Below are 17,335 nucleotides of genomic sequence, written 5' to 3' on the forward strand. Positions count from 1 at the left end.
CTTGCTAAGGATGCAAAAAGAATTGAAGCAGTGCAAAGAAAAGCTACAAAAATGGTATAGGATTTGCATTACAAGACGTATGAGGAGAGACTTGCTGACCTGAACATGTATACCCTGGAGGAAAGGAGAAACCAGGGTGATATGATACAGACGTTCAAATATTTGAAAGGTATTAATCCGCAAATGAACCTTTTCTGGAGATGGGAAGGCGGTAGAATGAGAGGACATGAAATGAGATTGAAGGGGGGGCAGACTCAAGAAAAATGTCAGGAAGTATTTTTTCACGGAGAGAGTGGTGGATACTTGGAATGCCCTCCCGCGAGAGGTGGTGGAGATGAAAATGGTAACGGAATTCAAAAATGCATGGGATAAACATAAAGGAATCCTGTTCAGAAGGAATGGATCCTCAGAAACTTAGCGGAGATTGGGTGGCAGCACCGGTGGTGGGAGGCAGGACCATTGGGAGGTGGGGCTAGTGCTGGGCAGACTTCTATGGTCTGTGCCCTGAAAATGGCAGATACAAATCAAGGTCAGGTATACACATAAAGTAGCACATGAGTTTATCTTATTAGGCAGACTGGATGGACCGTACAGGTCTTTCTCTGCCGTCGTCTACTACGTTACTATGTATGGAGGAAAAACAGGTTGGGCAAGGCGGAACTCCCTTAAGCACGTCTGCTCACCATGCGCGCCAGCTGGAAGTCCCTTAACTTGCAGATATGAAAACACATCACCTTAAGACAACCCATATATGTTTTTCAATTCTGCAAAGGGTATGAATTCACCCACATCCAGTAACTGTCAAAAGCAAGTAAGGCCCTCTCCTCCCATTTATGAATCACTCCACTGTGTCATCCCGCTTGAAATCCAGGTTCAAATCGAATCAGTGTCAATGATGAATTCTTACTCCTGATCCCAAACTTTTCTTGACTCTCCGCCACAATCTCAAGAAATGCCTCATGAAAGGGTTGGCAATTTTCTTCATATAATCCAAGAGAATCCGGAACAATCATAATACAGTGGTGGAAATAAGTATTTGATCCCTTGCTGATTTTGTAAGTTTGCCCACTGACAAAGACATGAGCAGCCCATAATTGAAGGGTAGGTTATTTGTAACAGTGAGAGATAGCACATCACAAATTAAATCCGGAAAATCACATTGTGGAAAGTATATGAATTTATTTGCATTCTGCAGAGGGAAATAAGTATTTGATCCCCCACCAACCAGTAAGAGATCTGGCCCCTACAGACCAGGTAGATGCTCCAAATCAACTCGTTACCTGCATGACAGACAGCTGTCGGCAATGGTCACCTGTATGAAAGACACCTGTCCACAGACTCAGTGAATTAGTCAGACTCTAACCTCTACAAAATGGCCAAGAGCAAGGAGCTGTCTAAGGATGTCAGGGACAAGATCATACACCTGCACAAGGCTGGAATGGGCTACAAAACCATCAGTAAGACGATGGGCGAGAAGGAGACAACTGTTGGTGCCATAGTAAGAAAATGGAAGAAGTACAAAATGACTGTCAATCGACAAAGATCTGGGGCTCCACGCAAAATCTCACCTCGTGGGGTATCCTTGATCATGAGGAAGGTTAGAAATCAGCCTACAACTACAAGGGGGGAACTTGTCAATGATCTCAAGGCAGCTGGGACCACTGTCACCACGAAAACCATTGGTAACACATTACGACATAACGGATTGCAATCCTGCAGTGCCCGCAAGGTCCCCCTGCTCCGGAAGGCACATGTGACGGCCCGTCTGAAGTTTGCCAGTGAACACCTGGATGATGCCGAGAGTGATTGGGAGAAGGTGCTGTGGTCAGATGAGACAAAAATTGAGCTCTTTGGCATGAACTCAACTCGCCGTGTTTGGAGGAAGAGAAATGCTGCCTATGACCCAAAGAACACCGTCCCCACTGTCAAGCATGGAGGTGGAAATGTTATGTTTTGGGGGTGTTTCTCTGCTAAGGGCACAGGACTACTTCACCGCATCAATGGGAGAATGGATGGGGCCATGTACCGTACAATTCTGAGTGACAACCTCCTTCCCTCCGCCAGGGCCTTAAAAATGGGTCGTGGCTGGGTCTTCCAGCACGACAATGACCCAAAACATACAGCCAAGGCAACAAAGGAGTGGCTCAGGAAGAAGCACATTAGGGTCATGGAGTGGCCTAGCCAGTCACCAGACCTTAATCCCATTGAAAACTTATGGAGGGAGCTGAAGCTGCGAGTTGCCAAGCGACAGCCCAGAACTCTTAATGATTTAGAGATGATCTGCAAAGAGGAGTGGACCAAAATTCCTCCTGACATGTGTGCAAACCTCATCATCAACTACAGAAGACGTCTGACCGCTGTGCTTGCCAACAAGGGTTTTGCCACCAAGTATTAGGTCTTGTTTGCCAGAGGGATTAAATACTTATTTCCCTCTGCAGAATGCAAATAAATTCATATACTTTCCACAATGTGATTTTCCGGATTTAATTTGTGATGTGCTATCTCTCACTGTTACCAATAACCTACCCTTCAATTATGGGCTGCTCATGTCTTTGTCAGTGGGCAAACTTACAAAATCAGCAAGGGATCAAATACTTATTTCCACCACTGTATGTGGCGCAAAGGAACAGTTGTATGAAAACACTCCTTTTCAAGTAACACACCCTCTTTATGTGGGGATCCCTCCCAGTCCCAAATTTGCTTAAGCTGGCTTGCCCAGCATTACCAAAGAAGATTCAGGACTGCCTTACCACCCCATTCCTGCCCATGCCACAGAACCTTCTTAGCTAAGCGGGGGATCCTCCTCCCCAGATGAACCTAGAGAAATCCCTTTGTAACATCTTCAGAATCCCCTCTGGCACTGCTATGGGAAATGTTTCTAACAGAAACAATAAACGCAGCAGTGCATTCATTTTTAATGCTGCTATTCTTCCCCACCATGAAAACCAAGTAGGCTCCCAACTCTCCAAATCCCCCCCCTAATGGACAGTGATCAGAAGCAAATGTGCGTGCTGGAGGTTGTCAGCGCCATCCTAGCACCTGTGTTTGCTACTGCCTCATGATCAGAGTCCCCAGGCGTGTGAAACAACGCTCTCGTGGGCTCTGTACGCAAGTAGCATGCAAATGCATTCTAAATATATTCTCCCCAATGATCAGCGAGCAGCGCGTCAAATCCTATGCTAGCTCGGAGCTGGCATTAGGGTTTGTAGACCATTGGGAAGGAATGGTGAGCCCTGTCCAGCATACATTTGCATGCCAGCAGGTCCCCCATTCCACCCAATACAACCCCCCCCCAACAAGCAGAACCCCGACCCCCAGCCAGCAAGTTCATGGGGGGCTGGAGATCCAGTGGGTCTCTAACCCCCCTCGCATTCCTCCCCCCCCCCCCCAAACAAAAGCCCTGGTGGCCCAGTGGGGTGCAAATCAATCCTCCCCCAAACCTGATGGTCTACTGGCCCTCTTTCTGTTCCCACCCCCCACTCGTACCTTTGTTGCAGGAGGGAGGTACACTCCCTCCTCTTCCAGCAGCGACACCTTGAAAATGGGGGGGGGGGGGGGGGGATTGGAGACCCACCAGACCTCCAGCCCCCTCTCTTGAATTTGTGTTGGGGGTGTACTATAGGTCTGCCAGACCTCCATCCCCTGTGTTGCGGGGTGGGGGTTCGGTGGGGGCACAGGGCCATGGTGTTTGCGGTCTGGTGGTTCCACAGACCTTCAGCCCCTGTGTTTGATAGGTCTGGGCTTTTGGTGGATCAAAGTAGCGAGTTTCTAGGATTTTGGCCAACATCTATATTAAGCAGCGATATTGGCCTATATGAACCATAACTTGCCGGATCCTTCTCTGGTGTCAAAATACCTGTTATACCTGCCACTCTAATACTTGGTGGCAAAGTCTATCTAAATATTGTGGTGTTCCAAATCCGTTTCAGAGGTCCAGAAATACTAGTCCATGTTAACTTTTAAAGAAACCTTGTGTAATTCCTTTATGAAAGAACAAATTTGGTTTTTTTTCCAGATAGCAACTCCAAAAGTGCTTTCTCATTGGGATTTTCTCAGCTTTGTAATATAGAACTTGCTTTGTCTTAGTGTTCCTAATTGTAATTTCTCTTCCTTTTTTTTAAACATAGAACATGGGCTTGGCAGAAGTCTATCAATCACTCCCCCCTGAGGATTACTATAGCCAAGTAAGAATAATTATTCAGAATGCCACGTTTAATGTTTTTGTGTTTTAGAAAATAATTCTACCTCACTCTGCTTGCTTTTGTTTAGGCTTCTGCTGCTGCTTATGGAGACTTTAGTTATCTACATGTAATGCCTTCATATTACACTGCTGCCCAAGGAGCACAACATCCTGCCAGTGTACAGTCCAGTCAACAGAGTCATATAAACAAGGTAAACATTTCCTGTTTTGTCAAACTCATTTGTGGAACATATATTCTCCGAGGACAAGCAGGCTGCTTATTCTCACATGTGGGTTGACGTCTGCGTTGGGCCGGGAATCAGCATTTTGCAACAGCAAAAATGTTAAAAAGTTTTGCCAGAGTCTTCTGGTGTGCGTATTCGTGGACTGACTTCCCACCTGCCACGTGAGCGTGGTGGAGATGAAAACGGTAACGGAGTTCAAACATGCGTGGGATATGCATAAAGGAATCCTGTGCATAAGGAATGGATCCTCAGAAGCTTAGCTGAAATTGGGTGGCGGCGCAGGTGGGGGGAAGAGGGGTTGGTGGTTGGGAGGCTAGGATAGAGGAGGGCAGACTTATACGGTCTGTGCCCTGAAAAGGACAGGTACAAATTCAAGGTAAGGTATACACATATGAGTTTGTCTTGGGCAGACTGGATGGACCATACAGGTCTTTTTCTGCCGTCATCTACTATGTTACCTCAGTTTTTCTCCGCAATGAAGTGTGGTAGGTTCCTCCTGTGCTCCTGGGAAAAGTCTTCTACTTTCGTGAGTTTTTTCGCTTTTTCCCTCGCTTTGTTAAAAAAAAAAAAAAAAAAAAAGTTTTACCCTTAGTTTTCTTCTTAGTTCCCTTTTCTTCCTGATTTAAATTTTTATTTTTTTTTTTCCACGCGGCTGGCCTTTAGGCTGCGCAGTCAGGTTTCTTCCCTTTTTTGTGTGCCCTTCTATTTTGGCACAATCACGTCTTTTGATTTCACTGAGGCTGTTTTTCCTTCCATGTCATGGAAGACACCCAACGGCTTCAAACGTTGTACTCTGTGCAACCGGATCATCTCAGGTACCGATATCCAGTCATGGTGTATCCAGTGCCTTGGGCTCGACCACAGCCTAGCTGCTTGTAGTCTGTGTCTTCGTATGAAGAAATGGACCCAAGTGGCTCGAGAAGCCCAGCGAGAGGGGAGCTACTACCAAGGGTTAGGTTCAGGAGAGGGGCTGCTGCTAGCAGGGTGGATCCAGGAAGGGGGGTACTTTTTGTTTGGGGCAGGGATAGTTTCTTTTTCATCTTTAGTTTTGGCAGGGCTCCGTTAGTAAATATTGGTCATAATTACCTAACAGCCATTTCCTTCCACTTCTGTGTAGTTGCAGTAGAAAGAGTTGTTTGCCTTTTTTTCTAAATGCCATTATTTATCACATTCTTTACATATGTTTAAATTAAATGAAACTTATTTTCTTTAAGATTATAACTGTTAAAATATCATAGGCAGTAGGATTGGTGGTTTATGTGATTTCTGGAGCTGTAGCCTTTGTTTCACGCTCTTATTTTTTCTGTTTTAGCAACCCTGGACTAATGAGAAGCGAGGATCTTCATATCTTTTGTCTTCCCCAGAAACAAACTTGATGGACTATGCCAGCCAGAATTCTCAGGATACTGGAGAACATTATACAGATTCCTGTTTTAAAAGGAAACGAGTTTACTGAGATCTAATCAGCGTGTCCAGTTTGCAAGTCTGTTTTTTTTTGTACCACTTCTACCTTAGATAAACACGATGTATGTTTCAGCAAGACAAAAACAAATGACATATCGTAGACTTGCAAATAATAATATTATAAATACGTACACATATATATATATATGTAGCAATAAAAATGACATGGAAATTTTCTATGGATGTTTTGTTGTAATATAGCAACAAATGAAATCAGTGGACTTGTGTACAAAAGTAAATTTGTACTTTTTTGTAAATACATAAAGCAATAAATATGGCAGTTGTACTTGTTACAGCATTTTCTGATCCCTTGACTCATAGTTATTTTTTATATGTCTTAACCCAGACCCATTTTTCAGTTTAATTTTCTAGGGTTTACACACCAGCGTTTTGTAAATTCCATGGCCATTTTTGTATTGTGTACAAGTTCTAGTCAAATATAATTATAATGCTCTTAAAATGCAAAATCAGTCATCCTTTTCTTGGCCCTCAATTTTAGGAATTCTGGATGGGCTGAAGATTTAGAAAGAATGCAAACAATGCTTGTTTATCACCTATCAAATTAAGCTTTAAAAAGATTTAAGAACAGAAAAATGGCAATAAGGACAAGCAGGACAGAAGATTGCCAGAGATAGGTGACATCACCATAAGAGCCCAGGCACAGACACTGCCTAGTTCAGAAGCTTCCCAAAGCCTCTGGTAGGTCTGACCACACATACATGTATGCATGCCTTCCTGACTTGTGCAGGACCCTCAGTTTCTTGTTTTCCAGAGAGCTACTCGACATGTTTATTATCACTTCTGACATGTGATTTTTCTTGCCTGATTCCAGCCTGAATCTGCAGTGAGTAGTGGGACCCTTGATATATATATTTTTCAATCCCCTTAATTCCTAGTATTTGTGGCCCTTTTAAAGTTTGGTTTCCATTTTGTGACTTGCGACCTGAGCTCTGGGTCGCTTTTAACAACAAAACCATTTTTTTTTTTTTTGTCAAGATTGCATCATTTGATTTTGTTTCGGCTGTTCTTCCAATGTTCTAGAAACCTTCCAGTAGTTTAAGAAGTTTTGAAGGTGTGGGGAGGGTCCTGTCTGTGACTTGACACAACTGGCGCCTCTGCCTTCTCTAAAATGCAGAAAACACAGAGTACAGAGGCCCAGAATGAGAAACCTTTCAGAGTGCTGCGGTCTGGTCCATCAGAAGTATTGACCCAGATGGAATTAGAAGCTGTTCACCATGCTGGAGATGCATGAACACTGAGGAGGTCTCAAATGCCCTCAACATCAGGAGTCAGTAGTGCCCGCTGAAGCTGAGCATCCGAGGACCTGCAAGGATTCTGCTTCATCCTCGTTGGCATCGAGGGAAGGCCAAGAAGGATCAGCATCATTTTTTTTGAAGCATGGTGCCAGGAGCTCTTGGTCACCAGTATGTGAGAAGTGTTTGTGTCCTGAGCACACTTCCCTTCTATGGAAGTGGTGTTGATGCACCAGTCTCGATGAAGCTGGGATCCTGCCTCCAATTCGGTTCCATCTTCCTTGCAGAATGTTGCTGTACTGATGCCAGCTCTGGCCACGCCTTTACTGATAGTTGCCCCCGAGAAGTGACAAGAGGGTCAGGTAAAGGAAGGAGCTGGGGCACATCCTAGCTCAGCGCAGTGCCAAAGCATGGAGGGTATTATTGGTGCTGTTCCAGCCCAGTCTGGAGACCTGTGCTCTGACCATTGGCAGACACCAGTGCCTCACCTGGTAGTGATGGTGGCACTTACCAAGGTGGTGCTTTATCCCAGCCCGTCAGGGGAGGAAGCAAATTGTGAGTACGCAGAATCTGCTTGAATACTTCTATACCTCTCAGAGTCTTGTTTTAAAAACCAATTCTGTAAGGGTCCACATCAGTGCAGTTGGTGCACACCAGCACCAGAGATTGGCAAGCCCACATCTTTATAGTTGCTAGTTGTTTTATGCAAGGTTTGCTTCTGGTAGAGAGCCCCCCACCCCATGTTACCTTTAAAGTCATCTTACCTAGATGCCAAAAACTCTCTTTAAGTCACTTGATTCATGTCATCTGAAGTACCTGACCTGGAAGATCTTGTTTTTGGGGGTGATCACATCAGCACACACTCAGTGATCTACATTTTTTAGTTGATTCACATTACATGAGATTACATCATAACCAGAGTAGTTCTCTGTGCCCATCCTAAATTCTTTCCTAAGGTAGTGGCAAATTCCCCCCTTAACCAGTCAATTGTTCTGCCAGCATTTTTCCCCAAAACTTTATGCCCATCCTTCTGAAAGTGCACTGCAGACATTGGACTGCAAGTGAGCCTTAGCCTTTTATCTGGAGCAGATTAAAGCCCATAGATAGTCTACTCAGAGTTTTGTTTCTTTTGACCCAAATTGCAACCATTGGTAAATGCGCCTTGTTCAGTTGGCTAGTGAACTACATCTCCCTTACAATCAGGCTGGGCTGACTCTAGAGGGTCATGTCATGGTGCACAATGCCAGAGCCATGGCTGCATTGTAACCCACTTGAGAGCAACCTCCATCAAGAACATATGCAGAAGTGCGACATGGTCTTCAGTCCACACCTTCACATCTCACTATTGTTTGGAACAGAATACCCAACACACCATCCAGTTCAGTCAGGTAGTCCTGAAGAATTTGTTTGGTATCTAGATTCAAACTCTATCCTCCCAGGCCCATTCATTTCTATTCTACGCTGCACCTTCAAGCAGGGAATTACTATCTCCCCACAAAAGTATTGGTTCTGATGGGCCTTGTTATTGCAAGTCCCTACTTACTGTTTTTTTGGTGAGTTTGGTACCTAGTGATTCCCAGCTGTGGTAGCAGGTGTTCTCCTATAGCTTCCCACTTCCCTCCCCCTAGGCCAGTGGTTCCAAAACCGGGTTCTGGCTACACCCCAGCCAGTCAGGTTTTCAGGATATCCACAATATTGATGAGAGAATTGCATTCAAATCTCTCATGAATATACACTGGATATCCTGAAAACCTGACTGGCTGGGGTGCCTCCAGTACCAGGGTTGGGAACCACTGCCCTAGGAGTTATTGGCTATGCTTTTTATCCAGTGCCCACTCTTGCCTGAGGCAGGTGGGAAGACATGTACAATCAGGCATGCCGGAGGCTTTTGAATGCTAGGTAGCATTTGCCCCAGCGCTCCATCAGTGATGTAACCCATCTGTAGTAATCTTCATCCTGCTTTCCTCCGTGAACATTTGCTGTAGTTGAGTAACTTTGCTTTATGAATCTCTTTACCTTTAAAGTGTCTAGGTTCTATTTGAATGTGCAGTTTCTTCCACCCTAATCAAAGAAGGACAAATCTGTTATTCTTTGTCTATACAGCGAGATTTATTATACAAGCAGAGGATAGAAAACATGACCACCTAATCACTTTATAGCCAGGTTGTCAGTAATAAACTCATATCAGTGTATGTTTCAATTTGTAAAAAGCTGCTTTGAGAAAACAAGCTTTGGTTGCTCAAAAGAAGAAAAAAATATATACTTTTCAAGTGTCAGTGAGCCCCTTAAAGGTGGTAATTATCTGAATAACTTTAGCCCAGCTGTTTGCAAACTAACGTGTTTATAGGGATGTATCTACAATGGACTTTATCACCTTGTATTTGTTTCGCTACCGGACTAGGCAAATGCCTTTACGGTATTATGGAAGCCACATTGAGCCTGCAAATAGGTGGGAAAATGTGGGATACACATGAGATAAATAAAATGATGTGATGTGGAAATTGTCACCTACTTTCCCCATATTTTCTATCCTCCCCCCCCCCCCCCCCCACCTACACACAATTTGTGTACACAAGAGTTAATCAGCTAAACGTGGAAATTATTTAAACAGCAAGCATCATTTTGTTTATAGTTATTTTACATGGGCAATAGCTTACTAGGACTGATAGAATCATATTCCTTCCTTCCTTTGAGAAGAAAATTTTTTTTTTTTTTACAGCACACTGGCAAGAGACTATTCTGGCTTTTGAATGTTCTTTCCACAATGTTTAGTTGACACCATCAGTTTCTAGTGTGTGTTAACTTGTATCTATAATTCTCTACAATCTTGTTTGTTCTCTGGATAGCTGTACTACATTTAAGTAGATTCATCCTTTTATTTCTGTGATTGTGGTGTTTGATGTGCAATTGCTTTGGATGAATAACAATAGCTCTTCATAATGTGCCTTGGTTGTGATTTGAAAAAAAAAAAATCCCTATTATAATCTAGCATGTTATTTTGGTTATATCTTGCTCAGCTTCCAATTAGAAAAAAAAACAAAACAAAGAACATTGATGTGGAAAGTCCTAAAGACACCTATGTTAAGAGAGACCACATCCACAAGCACAGTTATAGCTCCCCCAAAAAGGGTGTAACTTTGGGTCTGTAGTCTCTGCTTGAACTTGTGTATTTTAAGAAATACTTTGGACTGATGGAGGGTAAAGTAAACACGGTGGTGAATCTATTATGTTATTGTGTTGGGAGGCAACCAGTGGCCTAGGAAACATTCTGTGCCTGGAAAGAAGAATGCATTCATATATATCAACATATCCTAGAATCTATTGTCACATAGTCAGTGAAGAAATTGAAGCTGAAATGGGGTTGGGTTGTTTTCTGGTTCAGATATCCAAAGCATAAAAATAACCATGACATACTTGCAAGGGAAAAGATGATTTTTTATTTTTTTTTGAATGGCACTAATGGCTGAGATTATTACTTAAAATATGTGAGGAGATCCCAGACGCGCTACACAGGGGCGTTCGGTGGTAGGTAGGGGGGCAGGGGCTAGAGTGAGGGGGAACATTATAGCGCCCCCCCCCCCCCCACCGCCATCAACCCTCCGCCGCCTACCGCCGTCACCTACCCTGCCTAGGTCCTCTTCCTCCTGCCGATTTTTAAAAATATTACTTCAGCTGGCGGGGGACCCCAACCCCCGCCAGCCCAGCCGAGGTCTTATTTAAGTTCTTCATCTTTGCACTGTGAAAGCTGCATCCCTTCCAGTTTCGGACGGAGTCTGACGTCGCAGCACGTTGTACGTGCAGGACGTCAACGTGCTGTGCGTCAGACTCCGTCTGAAACTGGAAGGGATGCAGCTTTCACAGCGCGAGGATGAAGAACTTAAATAAGACCTCAGCTGGGCTGGCGGGGGTTGGGGTCCCCCGCCAGCTGAAGTAATATTTTTAAAAACCGGCAAGAGGAAGTGAACCTAGGCGGGGGTAGGTGACGGTGGTAGGGGGGTCCAGGGCGAAATCTGCGGGGGCCCAGGCCCCTGTGGCCCCACGCAGATACGCCGCCCCTGGTGCTACATGCAAGAATATTTGGGCTATAAAATGGCATAGCTGCATATCATAAATTACTAAAAACAAAATTAATCAAATTCTAACAACTATTTCTGCGTTAACAATGATATCTCTCTGCAAATCATGGATACTACTATGGATACCAGGATGGCACCACAATATGCTAATCTCTTCATGGCTGAACTGGAAGAGGTTTTTGAACACATAGCAGACTAGACCCCTAAAATACTACTGCTATATTGATGACATTTTTATGATTTGGACTGAGGGAGAAGAGACTTTCGAACATTTACACAGTTCTTTCAATACATATCCTACAATCACATTCAAAATTGACTACACCCCAGAAAAAGTCAACTTTCTAGATACCACATTTTCCATCAACAGTGGCTATATACAAACATCTATATACAGCAAACCTATGGACAGATTCCACAACTCCAGCTTCCTTCATATATAAAAAAAAAAAATCCATTATACACAGCCAAGCCACATGATACCATTGTATCAGCTCTGACCCAAAAGCCAGAGATAAACACCTTAACGTCCTGACAATCTTTCAAACAAAAAGGCTACAACCCCAGGAATATTGATTCTTCCCTTAAAATACCCAGAGAAAACCTATTGCAGTACAAAGAAAAAAAGTCAGACAGAATCCCCCTTCTAGTGGCATACAATCCAGAGAATCATCATAAAAAATCTACAGCCACTACTCCATTGCTGAGATATTCCTAGCTCCACCAGTGCTGGCCTTCCAACAGCCACCTAATTTGAACCAAATTAGTGAAAAGCAAGCTCCCAATACAAGCTCAAAAAGAAGAGAATGGCACATGTCCCTGTAATATACCAAGTTGCAAACTGTGCCAACACATTTCACAGGATCTCCCAGTCACTCACATGGGAAAAACATTCAGTATAAAGCAGAGGTTCCCAAACCTGGTCCTGGAGACAACCCAGCCAGTCAGGTTTTCAGGATATCTACAATGAAATCTCTCTCATGAATATTCATTTTGGGTATCTTGAAAATCTGACTGGCTAGGGTGCCTCAAGGACCAGTTTGGGGACCACAGGCTTAAGGGGGTCCTTCACATGCTCATCTTCAGATGTGGTATCATCATTCAATGCAAAAAGTGTGACGAAGGATGCTATACTGAAGAGACAAGCCAGATGCTAAAGATAAAAATCAATTTACATAGACATCATATTAAACATCAATCACAATGCCAACCAGGATGTCACCTCTGTGGGACAGCACTTTACAAAACTAGAACACTGCAACAATGATTTTATGGTGAGAATACGACTTGTTTCGGCCTAATCGGCCTGCATCAGGGGTCTAGGAAATCGATGACTAGTCTTGGAAATACATGTTTACTAAGGTTAAGAATCCAATTCAGCTGACTTCTCAAAACACAGATAAAGTATTGCACTGTATCTGTACTCAAAGAGTTGGGTCGTCGTCCATGTTTTAGAAGAATTAACTTCAGGAAGGTAAGACCTTTGAAATCAAAATGATAAAATATTTTGATGCCTACCAGGCAGGACTTAAATATCTGGGTTTTCTATTCCATTATAAACCATAAAATTATACTGCTTTGACACCCTATCATCACCCATCTGTCTCACCTAACCCACCTCACTCTTCCTGTGAGACTGTCATTTGAATGCTTTTGTGTTTCACTTATATATTCTAATATTTGTCAACATTTGCTCATTTCTGATCCGAAGGTGGGGAGTTACCTAAGAAAGCTGATCAAAAAATGTATTGAGTATAATAAAAAAAAAAAAGTATCAGTGTATTTTCTCTGTTTTGTTTTACTTCTATTTATTACCCACTTGCTGATAAAGGAAATATGTTGCAAATACAGTGTCATTAGGCCAATGTGATTGTAAGTACATAAGCATCACCATACAGGCATCTTATTTCCAACAGTGACCAATCCAGGTCACAAGTACCTGGCAAGTTACCAAAAGAGCAAAACAGATTTCATGCTACTTATCTCAAGAATAAACAGCAGATTTCCCCAAGTCCACTTAATAATGGTTTATGGACTTAAGAACTTGTACAAACCTTTTTTTTATTTTAATACCCTGCTATGCTAACTGCTTTTACTACATTCTCTAGCACAAATTCCAGAGCTTAATTATGTGTTGAGTGAAGAACTATTAAAACTGAAGGATAAGAAACATGCCTCTATTGAAAACACAACTGTCCTGTTAAGCGCTGGTGCTTTAATACTTTTATTCAGCAATGCTATCTGTATTGGTAGCAGTGCTGAATATGAACAGATGTTGGCACTATTTGCTTAGATTATGCCTGTCAAACAGTAGGCCTAAACTATATAATTATGTACACTTTTTTGCTTGCCCGAACAAAGCCCATTTTTATATGGATAGTGTCAGGCCATTGAGAGATACCTATTATGGCATGACACTATCCATCTGGAAGGCAATTCTATAAGCTGGTGCCGAAATTTATAGTTTACAGAATAGTAGTGCTTATGCACGTGATTGGTGCCAATAATTGGCAGTTATACATATAAGTGCTAGGTGCTACTCTAGAAACAGAAGGCATATGGGTGGGTGGAGCATGGTGTAAACGTATAGAATACCATCAGTTGCACACATTGGCGTCAGCACCCAAGAAAAAAGATCTAGGTGTCGCTGTAGACAATAGGTTGAAATTTTATACCCAGTATGCAGCGGTGACCAAAAAAAGCAAACAGGATCTAGTAATTGGGGTCGCTGCACCAGTTGCCCTGGGAGCAGGAGTGGACAGTTAGTGGAGCGGATTTCAACCTCCATTCCCATCGTACAAGGTCATCTTGGTGTGTCTGGTCGTTTTTCATTTCTTCTAGCCAGTCAAGGTTCAGCCAACTCAAGGATTCAACGTATTATTTGCAGCCCTAACATGTATCTAACGGACCATTTTAGACTCTCTTGTCCTTCCCTATTTCTTCTTCCCGTTCCTTCTATTCTTACTAATTTAATTGTACCACCTCTGATCTGGTGACAGCCTATCAGTGCATTATAACCACTTTGAGCCTGCAAAACTGTAGGGTATAAATGTGCAATAAATAAATAATTATTAGGGAAGGGATGGTAAATAAGACCAAGAATATTGCAATGCCTCTGTATCACTCCTTGGTGTGACCTCACCTTGAGTACTGCATTCAGTTCTGGTTGCCATATCTCAAAGAATATATAGCAGAATTAGAAAAGGTTCAAAGAAGAGTGAGAAAAATGATAAAGGGGATGGAATTCCTCTCATATAAGGAAATGCTAAAGAGTTTAGGGCTCTTAGCTTGGAAAAGAGACAGCTGAGGCGGGATCTGATTGAGGTCTATAAAATTTTGAGTGGTGTAGAATGGGTAAAAGTGAATCAATTTTTCACTCTTACAAAAATTACAAAGACCAGGGGGCAGTCAATGAAACTGCATGGAAATACTTTTAAAATAGGAAGAAATATTTTTTAGTTAAGCTCTGGAACTCACTGCCAGAGGATTTGGTAACAGCAGTTAGTATGTCTGGGTTTAAAAAAATGGTTTGGACAAGTTCCTGGAGGAAAAGTCCATAGGCTGTTACTGAGATAGACATAGGGGAAGCCACTACTTGCCCTGGGATGGGTAGCATGGAATGTTGCTACTAATTGGGTTTCTGCCAAGAACTTGTGACCTGCATCAGCCACTGTTGGAAGCAGGATACCTGGTTAGATGGACCACTAGTCTGACCCAGTATGGCTATTCTTATGTTCTTATTGCAAGGCGCACTTGGCACACTCACTTATGCCCGGCATTGACCTGCCATAAGTAGGTGCACCAATGTGGCTTTGTGCTAGTATTTTATAACGGCTTAGATGTGCCCTTAAGCTGTTACTGAATTGGCGTTAAGCGTGCCCCTTTGCGACACCTAAAATAAGGCTCCAATTCATAGAATTGTTGCCATGGCTTTTAAAAATAAACAGCAGCATCTAGCATTTGCCACTGGTAAGTGTATAATTAATTACCTTGGAATATTAGCATGGCATTAGCTCAGCTGCCACTGATATTGTGAGACAGTTCTGGCTATCATCCAGTTTGTAGGGATGCATTCTTCATCGTTACAGAAATCTGTTGAGAAACCTTTTCAAAGGTAAAATTATGCCTTACCCGGTAATTTTTTCTTTTAGTCCTACTGGACCAGTCCAGAGCCAGTGGGTTTCTGGACTGGTCCAGTACAGATGAAAAGGGAACTATTATACAGACTTCCTATACTCTACTGTAGAAATAAAAATGAAAGAATGGATTGTAGGGTGCACACTGATAGCACATCTTTCATAACAGCATTTATTTGTATAAAGGTTAACAAAGTGCGTAGTATTTAGACTGGACAAGTAGAGATATAAGAACAATGTAAAATTCAAAAGGCATGAATTGCAGGATTAAAACAATTCAAAATTTCAGGTTTTCAGATTTTAAAAAAGCTAAAATACTCCTTGCAGCTGCACTAAAATTGCCTACCCTTAGCTTCCGAGAATCTAATTTCTCTCTTTATTTTTAAAAACAAGAGTTTAGGGAGGTATATATGGATGTTGGAAAGAAACTAAATTGAAGGGGGCAGACTGAAAACCAAAATAATGTTATCTATAATATAAACAGTGACATATACAAAGCTGGTGGCAGTAAACTAATTGCAGATTAGAGCTCTGCTATCTCAAGCCTCAAGCTCTGAGATCAAAACTGCACACAGTATTTACACTCCATCAGGAATATTTGGAATTTCTATGCAGAAAGGAAACTTTCTGCTTAGCTTATGTTCCAATTCCCATTCAAAGCATTACTACGGGACTAGCTGACAGAAGTAATTTCTCTCTCCAGTTCTTGGCATTGCGCTTATTCTTCCTTTAACAGAACACTGGTGTAAGTCTGGACAAAAAAAAAAAAATCTCAAGCACACAATGTACAACGAAACACTTGTCAGGAAATACAAAATATTAAAATTCAACAAAACATTTCATAAAAGCATTTACAATCTAAAAAATGGAAATGGACATATATTAAGTGCAAACCCCGCTCACAGATGTGCCCCCTCCCATTTGACTTCATTCAGCAAACACTGCTTGACTAAAGGGGCAATTTCGAAATTGTGCATTTTGGGACAAACATTCATTTTATATTTGCATTTCCTCTCTCTGTGGTCAGTATTTCCTCCCCTGACCAAAATGTTGGCTCCTATAGCAAAAAGGAGCTACCGATTAGCGTGCCCTGAATGCGAAGAAGCCCATGGGAATTGAATGGGCTTTGCATTCAGCGTGCTGCTAATCAGTAGTGCCGCTTTGTAAAAGGTGCCATTGCGTGAGAGCAATTTTCAGATTTCTTGACCTATGTGGGCATATTTTTTTTAAAACCTTTCGAAAGGCTTGAAAAAAAATTGCCTTTTAGATTTTGAGTGCTTTGGAATTTAACATTGTATTTCTTTATTCATATGATAATCAGACTCGGTTTGATGTCTACTCAGGAGGGAAGGTAGCTTCTTTCTGGTCGTTTATGCTGGGAGTTCAGTAAAAAAAAAAAAAAAAATCAAAAGAGGGATGGAATTTTGGATGTAGCTCATGCTTTTTTCTCAAGGCAAGTCACTTTTCAGCACAGTAAACAATTTGCTTCAGGTAAAATTTAGATTGTAAGCCCTCTGGGGACAGAAAAGGAGATTTAAATGACTTACTTAAGATCACAAGCAGCCACAGAGGCTTTGTTGGTTCTCAACCGCAATGTTACTTACCTGTAGCAGGTGCTCTCCAAAAGTAGCAGGCAAATATTCTCACATATGGGTGTTATCCACGGAGCCCAGTGCAGACATTACAACAGTACATTTACTTTAAAAACTTTGAGGCAGTGCCCCCACTGCGCATGCGTGGGTGCCTTCCTGCCCGATGCTTGAGCGTGGGACCAGCAGTATAATATGAAAGCTAAGAAGGTAACTCCAAGGGGAAGCAGGAGGGATGTGAGAATATATGTCTGCTGTCCTCTGAGAACACCTGCTACAAGTAAGTAACTTTGCTTTCTCTGAGAACAAGCAGGCATAATATTCTCACATATGGGACTCACTTGCTGTGAGGATCACAATATTTATTACATTTATACCCCACATTTTCTCAC

The 17,335-nt window shown here is 42.4% G+C and overlaps 1 protein-coding gene across 1 annotated transcript in view; it reads left to right on the top strand.

Moving 5' to 3' along the window:
• RAVER2 (ribonucleoprotein, PTB binding 2) overlaps positions 1-6,181 on the top strand; it is a 130,626-nt gene extending 124,445 nt beyond the window's left edge. Inside the window, exons 13-15 of the mRNA XM_030205895.1 lie at positions 4,128-4,184; positions 4,270-4,392; positions 5,738-6,181. Of these exons, the coding sequence (XP_030061755.1) occupies positions 4,128-4,184; positions 4,270-4,392; positions 5,738-5,881 (324 nt within the window). The 3' untranslated portion in view covers positions 5,882-6,181. The remainder of the gene's footprint in view (positions 1-4,127; positions 4,185-4,269; positions 4,393-5,737) is intronic.
• Positions 6,182-17,335: the final 11,154 nt, after the last annotated feature.

Source organism: Microcaecilia unicolor, chromosome 6 (genome assembly GCF_901765095.1).
Source record: "Microcaecilia unicolor chromosome 6, aMicUni1.1, whole genome shotgun sequence".
Lineage (NCBI taxonomy): Eukaryota > Metazoa > Chordata > Amphibia > Gymnophiona > Siphonopidae > Microcaecilia > Microcaecilia unicolor.